Source organism: Drosophila gunungcola, assembly GCF_025200985.1.
Source record: "Drosophila gunungcola strain Sukarami chromosome 3L unlocalized genomic scaffold, Dgunungcola_SK_2 000005F, whole genome shotgun sequence".
Lineage (NCBI taxonomy): Eukaryota > Metazoa > Arthropoda > Insecta > Diptera > Drosophilidae > Drosophila > Drosophila gunungcola.
The window spans coordinates 3440094-3464408 of NW_026453180.1; the positions used below are offsets into that span (position 1 = coordinate 3440094).

A 24315-nucleotide genomic window follows, 5' to 3' on the forward strand; every position below is an offset into this window, starting at 1 on the left:
GATATGTTTTTTGTTTAACTTGCTTTAATATTTTTTTCTTAATATTTCTGTAATTAGCTTTTTACGATTATTGTAAATTTTTGTATCTATGTGATATATTTAAGAATGTCATGTTAGAGACACATTATTTACATTTTTTAAATTAAACTTGACATTCCTTGCTTTGCTGCGAGCATTTTTTGTTCCTTAATTGTTTTAAACTAGTTTCATAGGTTTTTCCCTAGTTTTTTTATCCATCCTGTTTATTTAACATTCTAGCTACGTTAGTAACGCGCGGTCACACTTATGGTTTAATCCAATGACCCGCGCACGGTCACACTGAGACCGACCCGAGAACAACGTAGCTGGAGAAGATCATCAATTGCAGTGCAGGAGAGGAGTTGCCGTTGGTGACGCAGTGATCTCATCCAAATCAGGAGCAGGAGCGGCCGGAACGATGGACTCAACCGCCCTGCCTTCGGAGCTGCTCGTGACCCCACAGCCGCTGGTTGGCTTCTGTGGGTTGGACACTTCACGGGTTGCGGTGCACAAGGCCGTTTGGGAGGCGTTCAGTGGGAGTCTGCAGCGCAAGGCCGCTGACAGGGCTGCCGTGCAGTACAAGCTACTGCCCCCCAACTACGAATTCCCGGTAGCCAAGCCCAAGCGGGCCTCCTACGAATGGTATCACCCCAAGGGCATACTCAAGCGCAACTGGATGTTGAAGCACCTGCATGTCCTGCCCTCGGTGGTGGTGCTGTTCCAGGACATGGAGTGGAATGACCTCCAGTGGACGGAGAAGCAGGTGCAGTGTGCATCCATTGTGCAGGCCCTAAAAAATGCCCTGCAAGAGCGGAATACCCGGCTTTGCCTGGTACTTTTACAAAAGGCAGCTCCATTGCCTCCTGGAGAAGATCTCCTGGCCGCAGAGCGAGCTGCCAGTTTGACCAATGCCTGCGGAATAACCAGCAAGATGCTGTTCATCCTACCCCACACGGAACACCTCACGGGCTACGCTCTGCGACTGGAGTCCGCCTTTCTGGACATGGCCCAGTCCTACTATGCCCTCATGTCCAAGAGGATACGCAATCATCGGGATCAGTTGACGGCGGCGCACACCTCACTCAAGATTCGTCATCAGTTCAAGCTGGGATTTGTGGCGGAGATGCGTCAGGACTTTAGCACGGGTCAGAAGTAGGTCTTTATTTTGTTTTCCAAAATGCATTTACTTACCCTTTACTCTTCCACAGACACTATTTTCAGGCCTATGCCAATTTAGATGAGATTCGCATCAATGATGGGAATTGTCTGGAGATTAAAACACTGGCCGGGTTCTTGAACTACAAAATCTGTCGGCTTATGTTTAAGCTAAAGACTCCAAGGGATGCCATCAACCAGTTCATCATCCATGTGGAAAAGTACAAGTCGCGAGTGGGTTTCAAGGATCTGGCCTTTGAGCATCATGCCTGGCTAAGCACGCAGTAATGTTTACAAGCTAAACTATAAAAAGAATATAATAGTTAACACTATAATATTTTCTTGTAGACACTCTGTTTTTGCTGAGCTGTTTTGCGAGGCCATCAAGAACGGACTTCCAGCCCTGCAGACGCAACATCCCGGGATCTATTACCACAAGGCGGCGGAGTATGTGATGAAGCGGCGTGATTCCGCGCAGGAGGCCTATGCTGCCATGCAATCCTCTGCCGAGGGAACTCCCGTCACAAATCAGAATCCCCTGTCTCTGTATACGGAATTCTTCGGCATACGGGCGGTCAAAACGGGCGATCTGGTGGCCGAGCAGCAGGCCAATTTGCAGCTTTGTGACCAGGAGCGAGGCTTTAACCACTCGGCGGGAATCATAGCCCTGCTCAGCCAGGCCATGGCTCAGTTCAAAATCTACAAGTGCCTCAGGTTTCGCAAGAAACTAGCCATCGACATGGCCGAGGAGTACCTGAAGAGTGGAGATCATGCCAAGGCCTTAACGTGAGTTATTTTTACTTTGGTTTAGGTTAATCACTTGTATCTGGAATTAAAACGTTACTAATTTTATCTTTGTTTTTTATTCAAGTTTATATTCGCTAATGCTGCCTGATTATCGCCAGGAGAAATGGTCAACGATATTCACTGATGTCCTGCTCAAGACTCTGCGTTGTGCGTTGCTCTCGGGTTCAGTGGCTGACTACATTGCCTGCAGCGTGGAAGCTCTATCCCTGCGTCATCATGGCGAGCAGTCAGAGCGGCTACTGCTGCTGGAGAACCTGTGGCAGGTGTTCCAGGGTGTGTCGCCCATGACAAAAACTCAGTTAACGCCCGAGGCGCAAGCAATGTGGAACAATGCGCTCACCAGCGTGAAGTCGCCCATTCAAATTGATTTGGATAAGGTCAGTGATGTGGTGGAAATGTGTGCCACATTCGAGCGAGTTCAGCTGAACAACGATGACTTACTGCAGTTGCAACTTATAGTGAGGTTTGTGCTTTACACTTCTTTTATAAAGCAAATTTTTATACCTTTTAATCTCTCTTTTTAGAGTACTCACAGATGTTCCACTGAGGGTGCGCAACTTTCATGTCATTCTTGCCGATGCGGCAAATCCGCAAAACAGCTACAAACTGGAGGCCCTCAAGTATTTCTGCTTTCCCAGCCTCACGCAATTGCGTGGCCAAAAGGAGGATGAACAGCAGCAGCCTAAGAACTTTGAGAAAAACATGAGATTGGAGCCGGACACCTACTACCAGCTGTTTTGCAGCACCGAAGCGCAGCAGTTCCACGAGAACACCCAGCTGCGCATTGTCCGTTTGGAAGCCCACATGGGCACTGACCAGGTGGCCGCCCTACTCACCTGCAGCTCCAACTACTCACGCCAGCTGTTCCGCCACCACACGCGCAGTCGCGATCTCGACGACAACGTGACGATCAACCCCATTTGCTACATTGCACCCACGTAGGTCAAAGCGATTCGTACCGGAAACAGGGATTTATTTCCGGACAGTTGCATGCAAGCAGTGCATTTAATGCTCCACTGACCACACGCTTTTCCATTCCAGCTTTCATCTGGACACGCAAACGCACCTTGGCCATGGACCTGAGAACGGTGGTTCGAATGAGGAGGCGGCAGTGGTGGCCACGAGAATGCTGGTCAACGAGTACTATCCGGTTGTGACCACCGTCAGCAATCCGTACAATGTCTATCTGCAGAATGTGGGCGTACACATCAGTGTGCCCGTGGGTCTGAGGAATAGTGGTAAGTAGGGCTTTTATTTTTGAGATGAGGTTGTGTTTAAGCCAATGTTTTTGGGATGTCTTAGTATGCTGAAAAATATTCCTTTATATCAGGACATTATAGAATTGAAAGATTTATTCGGTATTATAAACAAGGCACCTTCTTTCGGGCTTATTTTGTTTATATATTTTATAAGACTGCAATTTTTACTGATATATTTATTTTACTTAACTGTTATACATTTTCTAGTTGTTTTTGGCTTTTTCTCAAACAACTACATTACACTTTGTATCAAAAATATTTTTTGGTTTAAAATCCGGACATTTTAGAACTTAAAGATCTAATAGGTATTATGAATAATGCTATTGTTCTTTTACTTACAAATTATAATTTTTCTAGTTGTTTTTTGGCTATTTTTTAATCAACTACAGTACATTTTATATCAAAAATATTTTGTGACTTAAAATTTGGACATTGTAGATCTTACAAATTTAATAGGTATTATGAATAATGCTATATTTCTTTTAATTACAAATTATAGATATTCTAGTTGCTTTTGGCTATATCTGTATATCTGCTATAATTCTGTATTTTTGGCCCTACATGCCCAAGGCCTTATCGATAAAGCCCCTAACAGTCTTAACATTCGTATAGACCCCTGGTGAATTCCTCCGCGCACAGCCCACGCCCCACGAGACTATGCCACAGAGTTGTCCCTGGTAGACGGCCGGTCCGCCGGAGTCGCCTTCGCAGGAGTCCTTGACGCCGGGCACCGAGGCGCAGAACATGGTGCTGGTGATGGTTCCCCTTAGCTTGTACTGGCTCATGCAGGTCTTTCGTGGAATCAGAGCCACATCCACACTGCGCACCTGCATTGAAACTGCCCTATTCCGCTCCGTGATCTGTCCCCAGCCAGAAACCTTGATGAGATCACCGGCCTTAAAGGTGGCGTTGCACAGCTCAATGGTGGATATTTTTGGCCCACTGATGGGCGATTTGAGCTTCAAAACAGCCGCGTCTGTGCTGAGAGTGCGGGTATTGTAGGCTTTCGGGGTGTAGACTTTTTCCACGCCACTTCTCACACCCGTTTCCGTGAGTTGGGTGACTCCGGCCACCACCTGGATGCGTGAGGCACCCACTCCCTTGACGCAATGGGCGGCAGTGACCACATGCTGCGGCGTGACCAATGAGCCGCCGCATATAAAGTTGCCACCGATGCGCAGGTTCACCAAATAGGGCACACTACCGATGTCCACTGGCACACCGCCCACAATCCGGCTGTTGGCCTCGATGTTGGCCGCCCAGCCAAGAGGGATTAGGTGGAGCCACAAGAGCCACAGGAGCCACAGCGTCGCCATCAGCTCACTCCATCCCTCTTGTAGTCTATAACCCTTTTTCGGTAGAACCCTTTCCGGCACCAAATCCACGAGTTCCACCTGAGCAAACACCTTTGGATCACAATTCCTACTCCCAACGCGCGGCTCTGTGCTCCGATTTATATGCCTTTTAGGCAACAATCATTACCCACGGCATGCACACTTATATTAGTTCATTGCGCAAATAATAATTATTTTAATAAACCATTTTGTGTGGCTTATCGGCGGATTGTGATTTCTGATTTCGAATGAGAAATTGAAACCCAACCAAAAACTGCTGTGTAATGGGGCTTTATATTGGTGTTTTGAATACTTTTGCTGGCCTTGTTTGTGTTGATGTTCGTTTTATGTTCTTTAGATTCCACAAATTAGTTGATTGAATAAATGGTTATTGATCTATATCTATCTTAGAATATTGTGCCATTATAATTCGATTGGGCAGGGTATTCTTTTCAACCTATTGGGAGGTTATACTTAATATTTTATATTTATTAGCAAATAGTTATATAACTAATTAATTTATTTATTTTCTTTTGAATCCTTTGGGAGCTTATACCATACTATGAAAAAAACTTGTATAGGTTTTCAATGTCTATAATTAAATAATTTTCTTTTAACCGTGTTGTAGATTATAGGTTTAGAACGTGTATAGGTATTGTAATATAATTAATAAATTAATTAGTTTTCTTTAGAACTTCTTGGGTGATCATAACCATATTTCAGTATAAAAATAATAATAAAGTAATAACATTTCAACATTGTTATTGTGATTATACAGATTTTTTTTTAGAGCTTTCAAAACTATTTACATAAGTTTTCTAATATTTATAGCTTAACAGAGTTTGTTCCTAACTTAAGTGTTTGTGCTATAATGAAATATAATTACTTAAATTTGATTTATTAATAGAAATTGAAGTTTGACAAACGGTATTATTGAGATTGTAAAGATAGGGACTTAAAGGCGCCATTGACCATTCATGCTCATCAGTGTTAGTTTTGAATCCTCTTTAGTGTTTGTTTTATGAAGGAATAAACCCTTCCACTAGCCACACTGGTGTAAACACCTGGAAACGCTGGACGGGCACAGCCTAATCCCCACGAGACAATGCCACAAACTTGACCGCGGTAGACCAAAGGTCCTCCGGAATCGCCGGAGCAGGAGTCCCTTAAACCTCGAATGGCGGCACAGAGCATGGAATCACTAAGCTTGGCCACTGCGGCATACGAGATTTGGCATTCTGCATCCGAAAGAACCCGCACCATGGTCGTACGGACTTGCTCGGCGGGATCACGATTGTTCTCGCGGGTTACGCCCCAACCACTGATCCTGGCATAGGCATTACCCTCCGGCGGATGGCGACAAGGACTAATGATGGCCACTTGTCCTGGAATCAAGGAAACAGGCTCCTGTAGTTGCAACAAAGCCACGTCCATGTCAAAGTTGGTGGAAGAGTAGCTGGGCGAAATGTGAAACATGGTTACGCTGCGAACCACAGGAGCATCCTCATCCAAACGACTGGCGCCGGCATGGATGGTGTAATCCTCTGGCTGAGATCCATAAACGCAATGTGCGGCACTGAGCACCACGCTGGCCGAGATCACGGATCCGCCGCAGATGAAATAGCCACTCTGACGCAGGTAGACCAGGTATGGAACCTGAGCTATCGTTGTTTCTTGTCCACCCACTATGCGCGTTTTGCTGGAGGAGCTGGCAACTATGAGTGTCAACTGGCAGAGCCACCAGAGCAACCTCGAACCAACCATGGCGTGTCCAGACTGACAGATTCTAAAGCTATTCCCCTGCAAAGTGTTAATGATGCTGTTATTGGCTGGCAACTGGCACCTGCCATCCGGAAATTGAACCACACACGATCATCCTATTGTGAAGCATTCCGGAAGAAGTGTTATTTGCAATATCACTTCATAGTATAACTGCCTTATTAACCCAATTATTGGGCTAAAGGTTAGACAAACAAGTGCAGAGCAAAAAAAATAGGTTGTTTTAGGGAATTTTGATAGCGAAAACTACTGAACTGTATATGTATTTCTTAAAAGTACATATAATAGATACATAGTCAATGCTAAGTAAGCGTAATTTCACCGATTTTATTTTGCAGTGAAGAAAAATGTTACAAACTGTAGTAGATTAAGTTAAGAACCGCTAAAAACTTGGCTTTAATAGCAAAAGTTAAAAAATATATATTTTTAATAAAATGGCAGAGAAGTCAAATTCCCTTTTTAGAAAAAAAAACAATTAAAAAAAAAAAAAACTAGGCCTGTTTTTTTTTTGGAAAAAAACAACTTTTTTTTATGTTATTTTAGTCTTGGATTTAAAAATCCCAGTTGCACAAAAACACAGTCAAGTTTTACATTGTTTTCTTTATGAGCATAATCTCAGTGAATTTTTTTCGGATCGACTTGAAATTTCAAGAACGTGTTATTTGAATTATAATTTAAAAATTCAACAAAAAAAAGTTCATAAAGTTTCGAAGTTACAGTGGAGATCACCAGCAATGTCGCTCCATGAAGCTCTTTAACCAGTATGTAATCGCTGGACTACTGAGGCGTGTGTAGACCCCTGGGTAGCCACTGCCACAACCGTAGCCCCAGGAAACGATGCCCGCAGTGCGTCCAGCGTGGATAATGGGTCCTCCGGAATCACCTTTACAGGCATCTTTGGCATTTTCCCCAAGAGCACAAAACATATTGTTCGTGACTTTTTGTTGGTGACTACCCCATTCCAATGATTTGATGCACTGCTTCTGCGGAAGAAGCTCAACGTACGCCTCCTGCAGACACTGATTCCAGTTGTGACCCTGATCGTTGATGGCTCCCCATCCCAGAACCGTGAGATTGGCCTGATGTGGCAGATCGTTAAAGTCGATCTTCACCAGACTCGCATTGCCAGCGATGTCGAAAGGGCGACTCAAACGGATCACCGCCACATCGGAGTCCAGTCCTCGTTGACGGCAGTAATCGGGTGACACTCCCACATACCAAGCCGGACGCACATGCTCCGGTGGGCTGCTGTCACCCAAGCACTGTTGCTGCGCATGTATGGTCAAATCCCAGAGCTGTTGATGTCGTGCCTCCAAACAATGAGCCGCTGTGAGCACACAGCTGGGCGAGATTAGGACGCCACCGCAACGGAAGGCGCCACCACGTCGCAGATTGACCAGAAATGAATGCTTCTTCACAGCAGTGGTTTCGCCTCCAAAGATTTTACCCAGTTGAAGGTTGGAGCAACCATCCAATAGCAGGGCTAGACCAAAAAGTAGTTTTAACATGGTCTATGGATATACAAACCTAGAAACAAGTTTATATATTCCCATTAACTCTTCCTGCATTCCCCTGTTAATTAACATTTGTTGATAAACTTGAACTATTTATTGGCTATGTCTTAAGATTAGGTTTAGGAATGTTCTTTAACCATGCGCAAGAACCAATCACGGATCACGGGAACACTAGTGTAAACGCCGGGCAGCGAGGAGGCGCAGCCATAGCCAAAGGATACGATTCCGGCTAGCTCTCCGCGGTAAACCAGAGGACCTCCCGAGTCGCCATCACAGGAGTCCTTCTTATACAGCTTGGCCGCACACACCATGGAGCGGGTGATGCGATGGATGCCCTGGTAGACGGACACGCAGGAGGATCGCGACCACATGGGAACGAGGACGCTGTGCACCCGCGTTGCCGTTTGCGTGGCATCGGCTGTTAGAAAGCCCCAGCCCGAAACTTTGACCAAAACTCGAGCTGGAACCGACTGTTGCGCCAAATCTATGGTCTCTATATTGGCTCCACTCATGTCCGAAGTGAGACGCAGTGCAGCCACATCCATGTTGAGGGTCTTGCGATTGAAGTCCGGACGTATAACCATGAAATCCACCTGACGGATGGTGGCATAGGGTCCACCCTGATTGGAGGCACCCCCATAAACCTTGAAATCATCCTTGTTCTTGCCATAAACGCAATGGGCCGCAGTGATCACCCAGCGGGGCTTAACCAGCGATCCTCCGCACAGCTCCGTGGATGTGGTCACCTGGACGAGATACTTTTCCTGCTTGATGCTGGACACCCGACCACCAATGATGCGGGGCTGTATCTCCATGCTGTTTGAATGGGAGGCGGAAACTGAGAGGAGAAATCCCAGAATCGGGATAAGAAACAGCAGCATGGAAGACAGACACCGGGCAATCATTGTGGTTAACCAACTAGAGTGAAATAGCGCTGAACCCCGATTTTATATGAAGTAAAACTTCGTGAAACAGCGATAAACGTTTACACAATTGTTTAATCAATTATCTTGGCCGGGAAGTAAAACTTGGAATTGAATGCTTAAGAGCGGAAACGATTGTATTATGTTGTTTTTTGTTGTTGTAGCAAGCACTTTGATTTACTAAAATCCACTAAACAAGATTTCACTTCCGATTTATTATTTTAAAAAAAATTCCCTTAACAACCAAGCAAACATAATGTTAAATATTTTTTTTTACCAATTCTGGCTAATAAACAGTAAATCTTTATGGTATTGTCCAATTTACATTTCAACAAATATTATGGAAACATATTTACCTTTTGTAAGCAATTTGACTTACCAAAAACCACTAAAAAAGTTGACTCCTAAAATGTATAAAAACAACTGAAAACTATAATATTTTTTTAACCAAATTCTGGCCTATAAATTAAACAAATTCATATATAATACAAATTTCTATAATAATAAAAAAGTTTTTTTTCCAGATCTATTAAAAAAAGTAAAAAAATTACTTAAACAAAAAAATTACCTGGCCAAAAATACAAATCGGACATATTTTTCAATAATTAGACTTATCAATCAAACACATAGCAAAACAAAACAATTTTATCTTGAGTATATGAAAATATGCCTACATGCCAAAGATGTTTATCTTATCTGCGGAATTAACTATAGACTAAAGCATTAGTACTAGAGTATTTGTATAAAATGTTCTGGTGTTCATAAATATTTATTTGCAAAGCCTATAATAGAAGGCTACTTTTTCTTACGTCAAGATATATATATTTCACATGTTTGGTCTTGTGTTCTTTAGATATTTTTTAACCATGGTATGATGAGCTTGTTGGGTTTTCCTAAACGATGATTTCCATTTTTAATTTCCATCCCGCAAAACAATAAGCTCGTGTTTGATTAACAAATATTTATTTAATCGCAAGTAGCAACTAACGACCTTAAGATCTAGATCAGACTTAGGACCCCTTAGTTATTGGCCATAACGTTGTTGGCCCACGTGCGTATTGAGGAGACGGCTGTGTAGACACCTGGAAATCCGGCTCTGCCGCAGCCATAGCCAAAGGATACTATGCCCACGAGGGTGTTGTTCCTGGTCACAGGTCCTCCGGAATCTCCGCTGCAGGTATCCTTCCCAGCTGCCCGGCCACAAAACATGTACTTGGTAATGGTGGCCTTGCTGCGATAGTTCGTTCGGCACTTTTGCTGCCGGGACACCCGGATCTGGGTGGCCCTCAGCGTTTTGGAGGCGCTGGAGCTGCCCTCCGAGGTCACGCCCCAACCCGCAATGCGTACTTTTGCCCCTGCCTTGGGTCGAGTGGTGGCCATCGATATGGTTCCAATATTTGTGCCCGTTAGGGATGCATTTAACTTGAGCAAAGCCGCATCCATGTTCATTTTGCTGGTGGTGAACTTGGGCGCCACGTGGACAGAGTCAACGGATCGAGTGACGCCATCAGAGCCATCCAAAGTGGTGCTTCCCGCAAGCACCGTAAAAACGGAAGCACTGTGTCCTTTCACACAGTGGGCGGCGGTCAGGACCCATCGATCGGCAATCAGCGAACCTCCACAGAGATTCGTGGCCCGGCGCACCTGGACAATGTAGGGAGTGCTGGAAATGGTGGTGCTCGTACCACCCACAATCTTGGATTGAATTTTGGACGAAGATGTGGAAGTGGAAGCCTTCTTGCTTCGATTATTTAGCTTCTTGGTGGAGAGTTTCCTGGCTGTAGTTCCAATAAGGTTCCTCCTTGTGGCCACCTTCTTGGCATTGCCGTTTCTCAATCGCCTGTTTCGCCTCGTCGTGGTCACCGCCTCACCCAGTTGGCTGAGCTCGGCCAGGAGCAGCATGCCCAAGACCAGATAATCCCAGCGCCAAAGCATCTTGCTGTGAACTGTGCTGGTTGTGACCTTGCCCCGGCTTTTATGGCCGGATATTCGGCAAAACCTCAACAGAAACCAGCTGTGCAAATAGCCTGGGTCACAATGGCACTTCAATGGCATTCTTGCTGCCAAACGCCAGCTGACGTCAACTAATCTAATACTGTTTTATACAGCTTTCTAAGCTTTGGAACTATTACTAGCAGTGTTTGTGAATATTATCGGCTATCCAATCGGACAGGTAGCTCACATCGGAGTACACACCGGGACTGTCTGCGGCGGCACAGCGATGAGCCCTGCCCCAGGAGACAATGCCCACCAGGAAGCCATGGGAGTTGACCACTGGCCCACCGGAATCGGCGGCACAGGCATCCTTGAAGCCGGGAACAGAGGCACAAAACATGCTAGCCGTGATGTTGCGATAACCCCGATAGAGTTCCCTGCACTCCCTTTGCGGAATCACTCGCACTTGGACGCTGTGCAGCTGATTGGGCAGCGAAGTGGAGCTGGCATCGGTTAAGCCCCAGCCGGAAACACGCACAAATGCACCCGGACGGGGAGATCTCACGGCTAAGGAGATGGGCTGGGCAATGGAGGCCTGCAGCGGTTGCTGGAGCTGGAGCAAAGCCACATCATGCTCCAAAGTGGAGCGACTGTACGCAGATGGTAGCAGTATTTTCCTCACATAGCGGGCATTACGCATGTCACTTAGGTAGGTGACCCCACCGCGGACCACAAAATCAGATGGGTGACCATCTTTCAGGCAATGGGCGGCGGTCAAGACGCAGCGCGGCGTGACCAGAGATCCACCGCACTCGAAGTTCCCACGCCGCCGAATGTTGACCATATAGGGGTGATTCCGAACCTCACTGGCATGGCCACCCACCACGCGGGGAATTCTCCGTAGGTCGGGCTCCTGTGCTGGCACCTCCGGAGTCCAAAGCATCCAAATGATAATCATTGAAGGAAGCAGCAGCAAAACTTTCATCTCGACTCTCAACTGGCCTGTAATGTGAACTTCGATGGACTGGCACCCCGAAGCCATAGATCACAATCATTTATAGCGCGGAGCGGCACTGACCTTACTCAACAACGAGAAACCACTTACAGAAAACACCTGTTCCCCGCTGTTTACACACGGCAATGAACTTGGTCATATGTGTGTGGCTACGAGGAAGTCAAGTTAAACTGTTCCCACTCTATACAGTTTGTTTAGGGTTCGGAAAACAGACATCTCTTTGACTTAAGAGTGGGAACAGTATTAAATGAATTATTTCGGGAATCCCAACCATAATATAAGGTGTTACTGCTGTTTAAATATTACATACCATATATCTGAAAAAAAGTGGTTGAAACATTGTTCACAACAAATATTTAATTTTGTACCTAAATTAATATTTTTAGTTTGATAATTTGAACATTTAAATAGATCCCAGTTGGTTTTTTTTTTTATTTAAATATTATACGTCAATATATACGAATAGAAGGAAGTTCACCAAGAACCAAAAAAATCGTATAATCAGTTTTTTATTGGTTTTATCAGAAATTAATATAAAAATGTCAAATCAACTAAATTTGATATTTTTTGATTCTTAGTTTAAATTGATAAGATTTAAAGATCAATTTTAACGCAAAATATTTTCAACAAATGTTCTCAAATATTTTAATTGCGTTCGCATTTATCAAAAAAAAGTTTTCCCACAGAAAGTATATAAATAAATGCCTATCAATTGGAAGGTTTAACGCAAAAAATGATTAAATTTGATTTTAATATTTGTATATATCTAAAATATAAATTGTTACGTAAAATACTGATGCTCTCAAATACTATATTAGACTGTTAATATATCAAAACCAAATTTACTAACTTCCCTCCGTTACCCCTTGAATTGGCAGTATTCCTCACCACGGACATTTCGCCGGGACGCCAGAAGTTGCACTCCCAAATCCAAATCGACGTGGGCGAGCTGTCCGCCCACGGGAGCAACACGGCCACCTTCTACATTTTCAGCCTGGCGGAGGCCGAGATCAAGCTGCAGCAGCGATTGAGCTACACTCTGGATGTGGACCGCGGCTCCGGTGGAGCAGGTGGTGGAGCTACCTCTGCCCGGGTCAGCACTGCCCCAAGCAGCTCGGAATCCACTCCAGATCACGTGGTGAAGAGTGTGGCCCAGAGTCTGGCTGCCATTTCGCCTGTTCAGATCGAGTACCTGGACGAGACGAGGTTGCGAAAGTCTCGCGAGGATACGCTCACAGTGCGATGCTACGGAGACTTCAAGTTCACCGCCCGTTTCTACACGCTGGACAGGAAGCCCCTCAACCAGGTGTATCGGGGCGAGAACTTCCTCCTCAGGGCCAACACGGAAGTGGTGGCCGTCGATGATGTGGAGATACTGGACAGCTTCTTTATATGTGTATGTATTGTCGGGGAAAGGCACTTCTAGGACCTAAAAACGTAGATTTTAAAAAATGGTATTTTATAATTTACCAGAGTTCCCTTTTTTTCTAACTAAAACTCTTTTCTTTTTTAACCTGCAGGATCACAATCTAGTGCAATCGAACTACAGCTTTAAGCGGAAGAAATACACGCAGAAGTACAGGGCTGGTGAGCAATTGGAAAGTGTGATAGTCCTCCGGACGAATGCCACGCTGCGGGACTGGACGACTGCCCGGGATCTGGATCACCGTGGGAAACTGGAGGGCAAACCGGTGGCCAGTAAGTTCATTCGCCCCCCCGTGAAGCCCTCCAGCGGCGAGGAGCCACTTGCGCCAACGCCTCCGGCCGGAATGAGTGCCTACATGAGCAAGAGTCTGGTGGCCAACAAGATACCCACCACCATGACCATCATCAATAGCAACTCGGCGGTTTCCAATGCCCTGCAGGTGGCCAATGCGACTGCGGGTGTGATGAGCAGTTCCCTGCACTCGGATGATGTGAATGTGGCCGAGGAGGCCTTGGGTAACCAAGAGCAGCAAGGCCTGAAAACCACCCGACTCATCTACAACAAGGCTTTGGAAGCTGTCCAGGGAACGGGCCATTGTCGCGGTTTCATCAAGGGCATCTACACACTGGAGGCCAATCCCTCCTCCGTGCCCATTTTCGGCGTATTCTGCATTCGCTGGCGACGCGCCAATGGCAAAAACGAGGAGAACGAGTCAAAGTTTGTGATCAGCGGATTGGACATTGCAGAGCCACCTCTGAACATCTACTGCACCATCGAGGAGAAGATGTTCGTCAAGATGCCCATGGCCTTCAAGGTGGTGCTCAAGAACCCCACCACGCATGTGCTCCATCTGATAGCCAACTTGAGCATCAGCAAGACAGATAACTTCATATGCTCTGGTCACAAACAGGTGGGTTGGCTTAAATCTTCTCTTTTAAGGAACTATTTATGCTGTTATGGATTTGAAAAAATAATTTTTTTTTATAAAATTTTTACCACTTATGATTCACAAACTCTGCCTTAAGTAAAACAATTTAATGAGATCTAAATGTTGTAGTGTTTTGTGTATAAAGCAAAGCCTTTAAAAATGTGTTATGTATTATGTATTATTATTCTTTCAAGGCTTATATGCTCATAAATATGCCAAATATTAAATTTGTAGAATTTCAAAACCCACTATTAACTGTCTATTCCAGCTGGACATCTCCATCATGGCCTACGAGGAGAAGGAACTGGTCTACAACCTGTATCCGCTGCAAGTGGGCTGGCAGGAATTGCCAGTGCTGAGCCTGGAGTACAACACCAAGGCGGATCCGCAGAAGAACGATAGCCAGAATGTCTTGCTCGATGAACTGGTGCAACGGGCACTGCCCAAACGAGTCTTTGTGCTGGTAAGTGATCTGTGATCCCTGGATTACCTCCAATTGTAGCTCCTCTTTATCCATTAGCCACCTCTGAAGCAACAGAACAAGTAGGAATGGATGATATCCAGCGACGATGCCGCTTTAGTTTAAGTGTTTTAAAGTTTACAATATTACCACTGGTGTGTAAAAATGAACTACGCCTACTCTCCCTCTTTATTGCTAATAACAAACATATACATTATATAAATTAGCTATATTTAGAGAGTTTACATAGCATAATACTTGAGAGTGTGTGTGATTGTATTGTATAGTGTATTGTTAAACGGACATTCTTGTTGGTTGATTACGGCATTTTAGATAAGCTGCGCTAAGTCCTGGTCAGTACCGCAAGTTGCACATATTTTCGTACATCCTTTGAACGTACAGTAATAAATATAAAGCATACAAATATCGTTGAAATATGGAGCACGCAAGTTGAAGTCATTTCCGGATTACTTTCCGCTTGAGGAGAACTTGAAGACGCCCTTTTTCTGATTACGGTTTTCGTTCTGAAAAAGAGAATATTGAATATTGGGGGGATCTTTTATAACACTGTTTTACAAAATTAAATCGACAAAATCTTCCAGACATGAAAGTTCGGTTTGGTTTCATGCCTATTCTATATCTAAAATTCTGCCTAACCGATTTTGGTATTCAACAACCTCAATTACTACAGAAGGTTCTTTAAGTTTCCTACGAAGCCAGCAAGCAATTAAACTTCACAATGCGCCGGTAAAACTAATTTATAAGGAATTTTCAGTCTTAAATAAAGGGTTATTTTTTAACTGTTAGAACCCTGTTATCTTCCCTCACATCGGCAAATGGCACTTAACATAAGCTTTACAGCTGTTAACAATTTTTAAAATTACCTTTTCCCAAGATTTAAGATTTAAATTTACTGGCGGGTTTTTGAGTTTAATAGAATTTTGGCTTCGTTAATGTTCCATTTTCAAGATAAATAAAGATACATATCTGGATGATTTTGTCAATTCAATTTTGTAAGCCAGTGTAATAGATATTTATCTTTGGTAACTCACCAGTAAGCGATTTCCGAATAGCATCACGGCCTTGTCCTCCGCCTCCTGGGGCGTGGCTCGTTCTCCGGCGGACAGAATCGGTTGACGCTGATGAATATGCAGCTTCTGCTTGATGGCCTGCGAGAATATCACACGCCGGCTGACGGATTTCATGGCCAGCAGCAGATCCAGCCAGGTCCACGTAACATTGTGATACTCCAGCGTGGGGATAACTAGTGAGTAGTCTGTGATGTCCTCCAGATTCTTCTCCTTGTTGCCCTTGTAGCTCACGCGCACGGGCACCTCGGGAATCTTGATGTAGATGAAGAGCTTGTTCTTCTCGGCACGCTCTTTCATCTTCTCGACATCGTCCTTTTCGATCTTCACATAGAACTCCGAGTCCTTTGCACCCTTTTTGCCCTTACCCGAGCGCTTGGTGGACGAGGATGTGGAAGGCTTGGCCTGTAGATTCGTTGTGGACGCCGAGCTGGTTGAGGCATTGTCGTCCAGCTCATCGCTGACCTCCGTTTCGGAGGCATCGCGATCTGGGAAGCAGAACTTCAGCATTGTGCTGTAGAACTTTTTTGTGATGGCAATCGTGATGGGTGCCACATTGATCTCGAAGTGTTCTTTGACCGAAATTCCACCCACTGGAGCCTTCTCGCGGCAGAAAATGCGCAGCACACGTTTGTGTGTGTCCACGGGCATGTCCTTTTGGATTTCAGTGGCCAGCAGGACGTCGCGATAGATTTCCCGCGGCAGTAGGTTCTCCATGCGTATGTTGCCCAGTTCGAGCAGATGCTCCACCGAATCATCGCTCTTGGACTTTTTGGTGTAGAGAAAAGCGCTGAGGACAAGATCGGCTATCCCGATTTGGCCATCCGTCTCCGTGAGTCGCCACTGGGCACGCTTAAAGCAGATCTCATTGGTGCGCACCATGGTCACGGATTCATCGGAGCGCACGTTCAAGATCTTGCTAAGCTGCGACAATTGGGTCTCCTTGTAGCAGAGCAGCATCATGTCCAGATCTTCGCTGAAAGTGTTCAGCTCCTCCTTGCTTTCGCGTATCATCTGCTGCACATGATCGTATTCCTGCCGTAGCTCTAAGGAATCCCCCTCCTCAATGCGCTCCTTGCTGATCATGTGCGTGTCCTTCTCCAGGGAGCGTATCTTCATCAGCAGACTACGGATAACCGTTTGCTTTTGCTGGATGGGACGCTTTTGGTCCTCCGTTGAGTGCAATTGCAGCTGGAAACGCATACGCGTGAGCTTCTCGGCCGCCTGCTTCCGTTGTGGTTCCACATAGAGCAGCAGGTTGTTCACTATGTCCAGGATCATGGCATACTGCAGCGAGTTGGTGCACACATCCAGGTCATGATGCATCAGGGTGAAGGCATCCACGGGATCGTCTTGCTTCTCCCACGGCGATTGCAGTTCTTCGGAGGGAGGAGGTGGCACCTCCGTGATGCAATTCGGATCGATGGCATCGCCATAGCTCACATAGAAGAATTCGCACTTACACTTGGACACAATGCGCTGCAGCTGGACGGGCTGTGCCTCGCCAGAATTGTCGCTGAGGAAGGCACCCACAGTTTCGGAGACCACGCCACCCACACTGCGCCCACTGCCCACCAAATGCGAGATGTCCGGCAGATTATTGATGACCGTCTCATCCTTGTCCTGTATATTGTCCACCGTCAGCCACATGATCTCTTTCTCCAACAAGGAGTTATTATCTCCGGCGCTAACTGTGGCATAGTACTGCATGCACTCCAGCAATCCCTTCCACGTGGTCTTCGAGATCAGGGAACGCTCCCGCCAAACCGGACGATGCTCCCGCTGCAGAATCTCCGCCTTGGCCGCACTGATGATCACATAGCCCGAGGTCTCGCAGCCTTTCAGCAGCACCTGCGAATTGACCAAGCTGATGGACCAGTTCTCATGGATTATATCCTGGGCGGAGCAGGCCTGCAGACCCTGCAGCTGCAGCTCCCTGGACTGGGTGCTATGGTCATCACTGTACACATTGAACTTGTGGTCCGCCTCTGCGATGAGTTGCTGCAACATCGCTGTGGCATGGATCTGCGCGGGGGCCTTCTTCAGCGATGCATTCGGGTTGGAAACTGAAAGTGAGTCAGAGGAATGAATAATTTAAGAGCACACATAAAATCTACATAAGAAAATTAAATAATAAATATAAATCGTTAAAATCCAATTTATTATTGTATTTTGTATTTTGTTGTTCTAAAAAGGCAATCGAGGACTTTATCTAGTAGAAAAATTGGAGGTATTTAGAATGATTTTAAATTTTAAATACATTTTTTAAATCATTCAACGGTTTACTTCTACATTACTATTCAAAAATAATGCTGAAATAGGAATAGATAAATAAAAAATAAATTGTTAAGTTAAAGTACAAAGTAATTTCATGGCTATAACCTATTTTTTATGGAGTACCATTTTTAAGGACATTTACTATTTTATAAGGAACTCCAGCATTTTCAGAGTGTAGAGTGTAGAGTTAAGAGTTAAACTTACTGGGCAAGACCTCGCTGCTGGTGCTGGACAAGGTAATGGTGCTATCACTTCGCTTATGCTTGAGCACAGCCGATGCGGGACCCTCCTTGCGATAGCTTTTCACCGCCTCCGTGGACAGATTGTTCTTCAGTTTCTGGGACTTCATGAAGGAGTCGAACAGGGCGAAGGCCACATCCCGATTGCTCTTGGTCCAGGCTCCCTTCAAATCATACACGACCAACTTATGCGTGGGCGTGGTGGACTGGGCCTTCACATCCTCCTCCGTGCTGGTGGCCGTCGTGGGAATCAGCGCTTCGCGTCCGTAGGAGACCTTGGCCACGCTCAGAAAATAGAATCGCACAATCTTGAAGGCATCCGCTGCACTGGCCAAATTCTCCGAGCTGCTGTCCATCTTCTCGGTCACGATGCTCTTCAGCCAGATCTCAGCATCGTTGAGTTCGCAGTTCATGTAGATGGTGGACCAATCCGCCCGAGGTCTATGGATCAGGCCATCGTCAATGGGATTCAGGGTGAGCGAGTGTTCGGAACTGAAGGACACACGTCGCCCGTTCAACTGGAATCCCTTTTGCAGGGCATGCGACATCCAGTAGAGCACTTGGAACTTGTGCAGGCACATCTGCAGATTGGCCTTCTTGTAGTGCCGACTGAGTGGCTTTTTCCGTGGTCTCACATTGTTGAAGACCGGTCCGCGACGCGTGGGCCTCGTCACACCCGACAGGATGAGCTGGAGGCTCTCAAACCATCGCAACGTGCTGCCGTACAACACCAGACTGGGTATGTCCACTTCCAAATCTTCGCCCGCCTTCGGCTTCGTCTCGAAGGATATCCAAATGTTGAGATTTAGTGAGCGGAAGGCACGGAAGGAGTCGTGCACCTGATTGCTCGAGTACTCGGGCAGCTTGTCCGGAGCACAGGGCATCACGGCATGGTGGTCATTGGGATTAGCCAGGCACACCCACTTCAGCTTCACAGTCAGCTTAAGATTCGGGAAATGAAGCAAACGACAATCGTCGTACCGCGAAGCTGTTCGCACAGTGACCTGAAAAAGGAAAACTTTTAATAGTGGTTTGAAGAAGTATATGGTTTGGAAAAGATTGTTTTTCGAGCTTTACTCGTTCTCTAAAGTAAGCAGTATTTGTAAATTTTTTATTTCGGCTCAAAAAATAAATAATAACTATTCTGAAAGTTCCACTTATTAGATATTTTTTTTGAGCTTCTCTTACTATTCAAACAGAAAAAAGTTATTTTTAGAGTTTTATACAAGTCTCATAAAATAACTATTATGCTTTTATTTCAGTTATATTTCTGAAGTCACAGAATAATCGCTATTTATAAGTGAGACGTATATAAAACTCAAATAATAACTATTATCCCTCAAGTTTAAAATACAAATTTAAGAATTAAATCGATTTTTTAAACCTTAAGGTATAAATAGTATTTTGTGCAGTTGTATTATTTCTAGGAGCTTGCTGTGATTTTTTGTTGTTTATAATAATGATTATATTTGGTCCCTGGGTTTTCTAGGCTTACATTCAGTTCCCCTTTGAACATAATCTTTGCATTGGTCAGCACAATTCCGCAATTGTTCCAGGTCAGCTCCATTTCCTCGGTGGTGTTATAGGGATCCAATGAGGCATGGAGGAGTATGGTAAATCGCTTGGCTATCAGCGTCAACCGACCATGCAGAAGTAAACGGAGTTTGTCCCAAAATGGCAAGGGAGGCGAGGGATCCTTCGAGGGAGCCGAGATCTTCTCAAAGCTCAGATTGCACTGGGCCATCACAGGTTCCCAGCAGGCACCAAAGGCATAGCTACAGCTCTCCAGTTCGCAGTCAAAGTCGTGGTAGAACTTCAGCGAGGGCATGCTGCGTTGTATCACATTGGTGCCAAAGGGTTCACCCATCTCAATGAACACATCACGCTTGGCTCGCTTGGAGCCCATTTGCTCGGCTCCACAGAGATTGCCATACAACCGCATGCTCTTCACACAGAACATGGGTTGCGGAAAGTCCCTGGAAATACCATTTAATAAAATATATACATATAATTTAAAAAAGCCTTAGGCATAACTAGAATGTGCATGTTAAATCACTTTGGGTTTTATAATTCACGATTATAATTATAAATATAAGTAGGAGTAAAGAACACCACCCACCTCAGCATAAATTTCCATTCAGTGCAGCTGATGTTGACACCTCGACACCAGAGCGTGGAGAACTCCAGTCCCTCCTCCGGCCAGGGACTCTCGTGATCGATCTCGCGCATTATATGCGTCACATTATCGTAGCCATGTATGGAGGTGTCCGCCATGGCCATGATATTCACATCCGTCATGATCCAAGCCAGCAGGCGGGTACGAACTGGCCCACTTTCGCGAATCTTCTTCGATCGCTGTATGTAGATCTCCGAGTTCTTCTTCACCAGATTGGCGTACAGACTCTCTATAGTTCCAGCTGGCACCAGCAGACGTTCCGAGCAGAGCTCACCGATCTTCTTATCGAACAGTGCCTTGCGCTTCAAGCTCTCCAGATATTCATCCACCAGCAGAACATAGTTATCACGAAGCTTGACCTCAAAAGGATCGTCGCTGATTTCCAGCAGGAACTCCTTGATCTTAATGACCAAATCACAGGGTAGCGGTGAGTCCACCGTAAATGGTTTCTTCTTGTAATTGTGAATCAGTTTTAGCCACTTGAAGTGGGAAACGCACTCGCCATTGATGGCATTGTAAAAGTCGTGGTCATATGGGAAAATGGCTTTAAAGGAGCCAATGGTGGTGACCCACACCTTATTGGAGGCCAACTGAAAGCCAGGAAAGTTTTGCCGTTCTTGGGTGAGTATCTCAAGTCGTGGCACCGACTGCAGATCCAGCTCCTTGACTGTAAAAATGTGCTGATCATCGATCTTGACAAACACGTTCTCCGCATAGATAATGCACCGCTCCTTCTGACTGAAGAAGAGACTCTCCACAAAGATCTGAATGGAGTGACGGTCGGAAAACTTAATCTCAAAGATGGTGCTCCGTTCGGCAGACAGTTCCACCACGAGTCCTCTTCTGGGAGTGGTTTTCTTCACCGGCGAAGCTGGAATTGCCAACTCCGTCTTCAAGTCTTGCATGTCCCTCACCAAAGTCAAGAGGTGCATGTGCAAATTGGAGTTCCATGTGGCCTCCGTATTGCCGGGTATATAGATAGAGAGTTTTCCCAATGTACCCGCCATTGGTTCATGCTCCAGTCGGATGATTTTGCAATTGGCAAACACATCGGAAAAGTCGGTGAGACAAAGCGAAGAAGTGGTCAGCGAACGCATTATGGCCATCTGGAACTCCTCCAGCTTTAAGGTGGTCAAGTTTTGCGACCGCGACAAGTTAAGCTCTGAGAAACTGAGCAGCGTGTAAACATTGTGATGATTAACAAAATAAGCCGTGATATCCTTGACTTTGAGAGACACCCGCAGTGAGGTAGATGATGACTGTGATGATGGCTGCATTGATAAAGTGAGTCCTGTATTCGGTTTGGCCTGCGTCTGTCCCGACATCCTCTTTGGTTCCATTCCCCGGTACTGCCTGAGGCACTCCATTGACTTGACCACAAACTCCGCCAACTGCATGCTGTATTCCGTGCGGAAAGTGTGCACTGATATGTCCAATTTAGTGGTGTTTGCATACGAGCAGAGCTTAACCAGGCTTACGCCCAGGAAAAAAGGGGAGCCAGGCGAGTGGGTTTTCTTTAGATTATTAGTGTCGTTGATGGAGTTCTTGAGGTTTGACCACAGCGTTTCCACCATCAGTTCCATGCTCCATTGCCTTTGATTCAGCAACAAGTTGAGGAACTTGTTCTCATAGAGATTACTTCGTTTCTCTTCGATTTGTTCCAAGAGGAATCTCGTATGGCTTACACTCATGGCTATGTGCTCATCCTCCAGCTTCATTAGCAGTGAGACATTGAACAGCTCCGCACAGCCTTTAACCACAATCCGCTGCATAATCCATTCGAGAACTCCGCCTTCCCTTCGCTGATTCTTTTGCAGTTGGCTATCCACTGCCGCCGTGTCCGGATACAAGTGATCGGGCAGAGATTTCTGCTTGTGTATCAGCTGCATGGGCTGAGATCCGCTCGATCCGCGTTGGCGAGCCAGGAAATTGTTGTTGACAAAGTCATAGATCTCGCTGTGGTTATAGATGATTTGGAATGTCTTCAGTTTCACATACAGATTGAAGATGTCTTTTTCCAGCTAAACAAGAATATTGATTATTATTACAACCATAAATTCTGTTAAAGAAGGCGGTACTTACCACCGAATCTATGGTGAATTGTTCTACAAAGAGTAGCTTTTCATATTTAGTATCAATGTCTAGGTGCTGGAAACCCAATTTGGCCAGCATTGAAGGTAACAAGGTCTTTTCATCCGTGACTTTTGAGTTGAACTTTCCCGAGATCTGTGGGTGATAAGTAATAAACTAATAACTATTATTTAATCATGTAAGAATCTACCTACTTGAAACGACTGCAGCTTGGCGCTAAAATCGTTCTGTGAGTTTTCTTTGACGGCGGAGAATGTTGCCGCTCTGATGCTAAAGCTAAAGTTCTTTGGTATAATGGGCGCCAGCTTCTCGTAGTTGTCATTGTCATAGGACCTTTTGGAAGGAGCCGAGGCCTGCGCGGAACGTCGAGACTGCTGACCAGTTGATGTCCTTCGCTTGGCCTCACTAAGGAATTCGTACAGACCGCCATGGACCACTGACTTGGCATTGTTGATGACCAGACTGAGCGTCTAAAAATGGGATCAAAGATTTGTAGTAAGCTTAGTAAGCTTCCCAAATATATATGACCAACTTTTAAAAGTGGCTACCAAACTGTTTTTGATTGCTATTTTCATAAGCTAAGCTAAAAAGCCGTACTTACATCCATGGAGAGGGGTCCCTGGGCAAAGAGCGACGCATCCAGGGTCATATCGAAGCTAACCTCGCCCAGGCAGGGACGAATCTTGTTCAGATTCTCGAGAGATTGGCGGCGTGAGCTGCAGTGCCTCAGCATCTTGGCTTGGGCTTCACTGAGAGCCGCATTTACCAGGAGCACGCGGGCATTCTGGACGATGCTCCCATCCAGATGGAGTTCCTTGGCCGTGGCATGAATGAACCAGCCCGGATCGAAGTCATTGTTCATCAGCACCACTGATATGTTGTTTATATGCACGGCCATGAATTGGGCAAATGTGATGATGCTGGCTGGGACCTTGGTTTGCCGGAAGTCTGGGACACCCTTGGGCTTGCTATCTGATCCTTGAGAGCTCCGCCGGAGTTCGTAGAAGTCCTCGGCTGTGTCATCTTGCCTGCTGTGTATATCCTTATTTATCCGTATATCGCGGATGTAAATGGAGAGCAGCTTGGTCACCTCGGTGGTGAAGAAACTGCTGCGCAAGCACACCTCCTCGATTTGCTGGAAGAGATTGGGAGAGGCTTTATCGCTTGGCAGCCCAGAGATTAAAGGTTATCCTTCATACCACCGAGAATCCACTCTTGCTGATGTGCACATTCTTCAGCGACAAGTAGGGCAGCGAGATGCGCCCGATTCGTACTTTGACCCGGAATCTCTTCACCAAATACCAGCTAATGGCCGTGGGCAAGACCCTAAAATGGAAAATTATTATCAAATTTAACAACTCATAACGATGATGGTTCAATTATGGAGGGGCCCAACCCAGACGGATCTTACCAATAAACGTTGATGAAGAGCACCAGGCAGAAAAACAGAAGCTGTAGCATCATTTTGGAGTCTCAGTTGTCATAGTGCTCCCTCATTGAAGTTGTATTATTATTGCTTTTAAATGTTATTATTAAAAATTAAATACTGAAATTTACTAGTTGCGGGAACAAAGTGACCATATATAAAAAGGTAAAAAATATCATTACTGTTGGAATCCGATATTTGTGAATTTAACCCTTCAGCTACTTGCCAATTTTTTTAACATAATACAGCCAAAATGGAAACAATCTATTTTGAAAACTTTAAGTAACTTTTGAAAGTCATAAATTGAAGTTAAGCAATAAAACAAACATATACATATCTTTATGTAAAATATAAAAACTAAACTCATCATTACCGACGATGAGGGTTTAATTTAATTACATTTACGTTTTTCAATATTTAAAGTGAAATAACAATAAATAGCAATAAAGTACAACTATATTCTCG

General features: G+C 45.2%; 8 protein-coding genes across 8 annotated transcripts; 1 reads left to right on the forward strand and 7 right to left on the reverse strand.

Annotated features, from left to right (window-relative positions):
* Positions 1-283: 283 nt before the first annotated feature.
* On the forward strand, positions 284-14779 carry LOC128259477 (trafficking protein particle complex subunit 11). The gene is made up of 10 exons (XM_052991860.1): positions 284-1170; positions 1227-1457; positions 1522-1959; positions 2045-2443; positions 2505-2918; positions 3022-3218; positions 12618-13135; positions 13260-14075; positions 14362-14556; positions 14614-14779. Exons 1-10 carry the CDS (start codon positions 437-439, stop codon positions 14638-14640), a joined length of 3969 nt encoding a protein of 1322 aa, XP_052847820.1. The 5' UTR covers positions 284-436; the 3' UTR covers positions 14641-14779.
* Positions 3384-4785, reverse strand: LOC128259484 (seminase). Its single transcript, XM_052991868.1, has one exon. The coding sequence runs from the start codon at positions 4553-4555 to the stop codon at positions 3797-3799; it is 759 nt and encodes a 252-aa protein (XP_052847828.1). The 5' UTR covers positions 4556-4785; the 3' UTR covers positions 3384-3796.
* On the reverse strand, positions 5499-6536 carry LOC128259483 (seminase). The gene has a single exon (XM_052991867.1). The coding sequence runs from the start codon at positions 6335-6337 to the stop codon at positions 5564-5566; it is 774 nt and encodes a 257-aa protein (XP_052847827.1). The 5' UTR covers positions 6338-6536; the 3' UTR covers positions 5499-5563.
* LOC128259482 (chymotrypsin-1) lies at positions 6942-7877 on the reverse strand. Its single transcript, XM_052991866.1, has one exon. It carries the CDS (start codon positions 7858-7860, stop codon positions 7078-7080), a length of 783 nt encoding a protein of 260 aa, XP_052847826.1. The 5' UTR covers positions 7861-7877; the 3' UTR covers positions 6942-7077.
* Positions 7938-8953, reverse strand: LOC128259481 (trypsin alpha-3). The gene has a single exon (XM_052991865.1). The coding sequence runs from the start codon at positions 8769-8771 to the stop codon at positions 7986-7988; it is 786 nt and encodes a 261-aa protein (XP_052847825.1). The 5' UTR covers positions 8772-8953; the 3' UTR covers positions 7938-7985.
* LOC128259479 (trypsin beta) lies at positions 9736-10844 on the reverse strand. The gene has a single exon (XM_052991863.1). It carries the CDS (start codon positions 10842-10844, stop codon positions 9810-9812), a length of 1035 nt encoding a protein of 344 aa, XP_052847823.1. The 3' UTR covers positions 9736-9809.
* Positions 10921-11771, reverse strand: LOC128259480 (trypsin beta). The gene has a single exon (XM_052991864.1). It carries the CDS (start codon positions 11764-11766, stop codon positions 10921-10923), a length of 846 nt encoding a protein of 281 aa, XP_052847824.1. The 5' UTR covers positions 11767-11771.
* LOC128259476 (protein hobbit) lies at positions 14714-24021 on the reverse strand. The gene is made up of 10 exons (XM_052991859.1): positions 23836-24021; positions 23624-23750; positions 23026-23559; positions 22619-22894; positions 22416-22559; positions 20277-22354; positions 19653-20133; positions 18123-19161; positions 15606-17707; positions 14714-15077 (listed from the first exon to the last, which is right to left on the reverse strand). Exons 1-10 carry the CDS (start codon positions 23886-23888, stop codon positions 15021-15023), a joined length of 6891 nt encoding a protein of 2296 aa, XP_052847819.1. The 5' UTR covers positions 23889-24021; the 3' UTR covers positions 14714-15020.
* Positions 24022-24315: the final 294 nt, after the last annotated feature.

Coding starts and splice junctions, on each gene's coding strand:
- LOC128259477 (XM_052991860.1), top strand. CDS start 437: ATGGACTCAACCGCCCTGCCTTCGGAGCTGCTCGTGACCCCACAGCCG. Junction 1,171..1,226: donor GACTTTAGCACGGGTCAGAA/GTAGGTCTTTAT, acceptor ACTCTTCCACAG/ACACTATTTTCAGGCCTATG. Junction 13,136..13,259: donor TGGACAGCTTCTTTATATGT/GTATGTATTGTC, acceptor TTTAACCTGCAG/GATCACAATCTAGTGCAATC.
- LOC128259484 (XM_052991868.1), bottom strand. CDS start 4,555: ATGGCGACGCTGTGGCTCCTGTGGCTCTTGTGGCTCCACCTAATCCCT.
- LOC128259483 (XM_052991867.1), bottom strand. CDS start 6,337: ATGGTTGGTTCGAGGTTGCTCTGGTGGCTCTGCCAGTTGACACTCATA.
- LOC128259482 (XM_052991866.1), bottom strand. CDS start 7,860: ATGTTAAAACTACTTTTTGGTCTAGCCCTGCTATTGGATGGTTGCTCC.
- LOC128259481 (XM_052991865.1), bottom strand. CDS start 8,771: ATGATTGCCCGGTGTCTGTCTTCCATGCTGCTGTTTCTTATCCCGATT.
- LOC128259479 (XM_052991863.1), bottom strand. CDS start 10,844: ATGCCATTGAAGTGCCATTGTGACCCAGGCTATTTGCACAGCTGGTTT.
- LOC128259480 (XM_052991864.1), bottom strand. CDS start 11,766: ATGGCTTCGGGGTGCCAGTCCATCGAAGTTCACATTACAGGCCAGTTG.
- LOC128259476 (XM_052991859.1), bottom strand. CDS start 23,888: ATGATGCTACAGCTTCTGTTTTTCTGCCTGGTGCTCTTCATCAACGTT. Junction 22,355..22,415: donor AATTCACCATAGATTCGGTG/GTAAGTACCGCC, acceptor ATTCTTGTTTAG/CTGGAAAAAGACATCTTCAA. Junction 17,708..18,122: donor CAGCAGCGAGGTCTTGCCCA/GTAAGTTTAACT, acceptor ACTCACTTTCAG/TTTCCAACCCGAATGCATCG.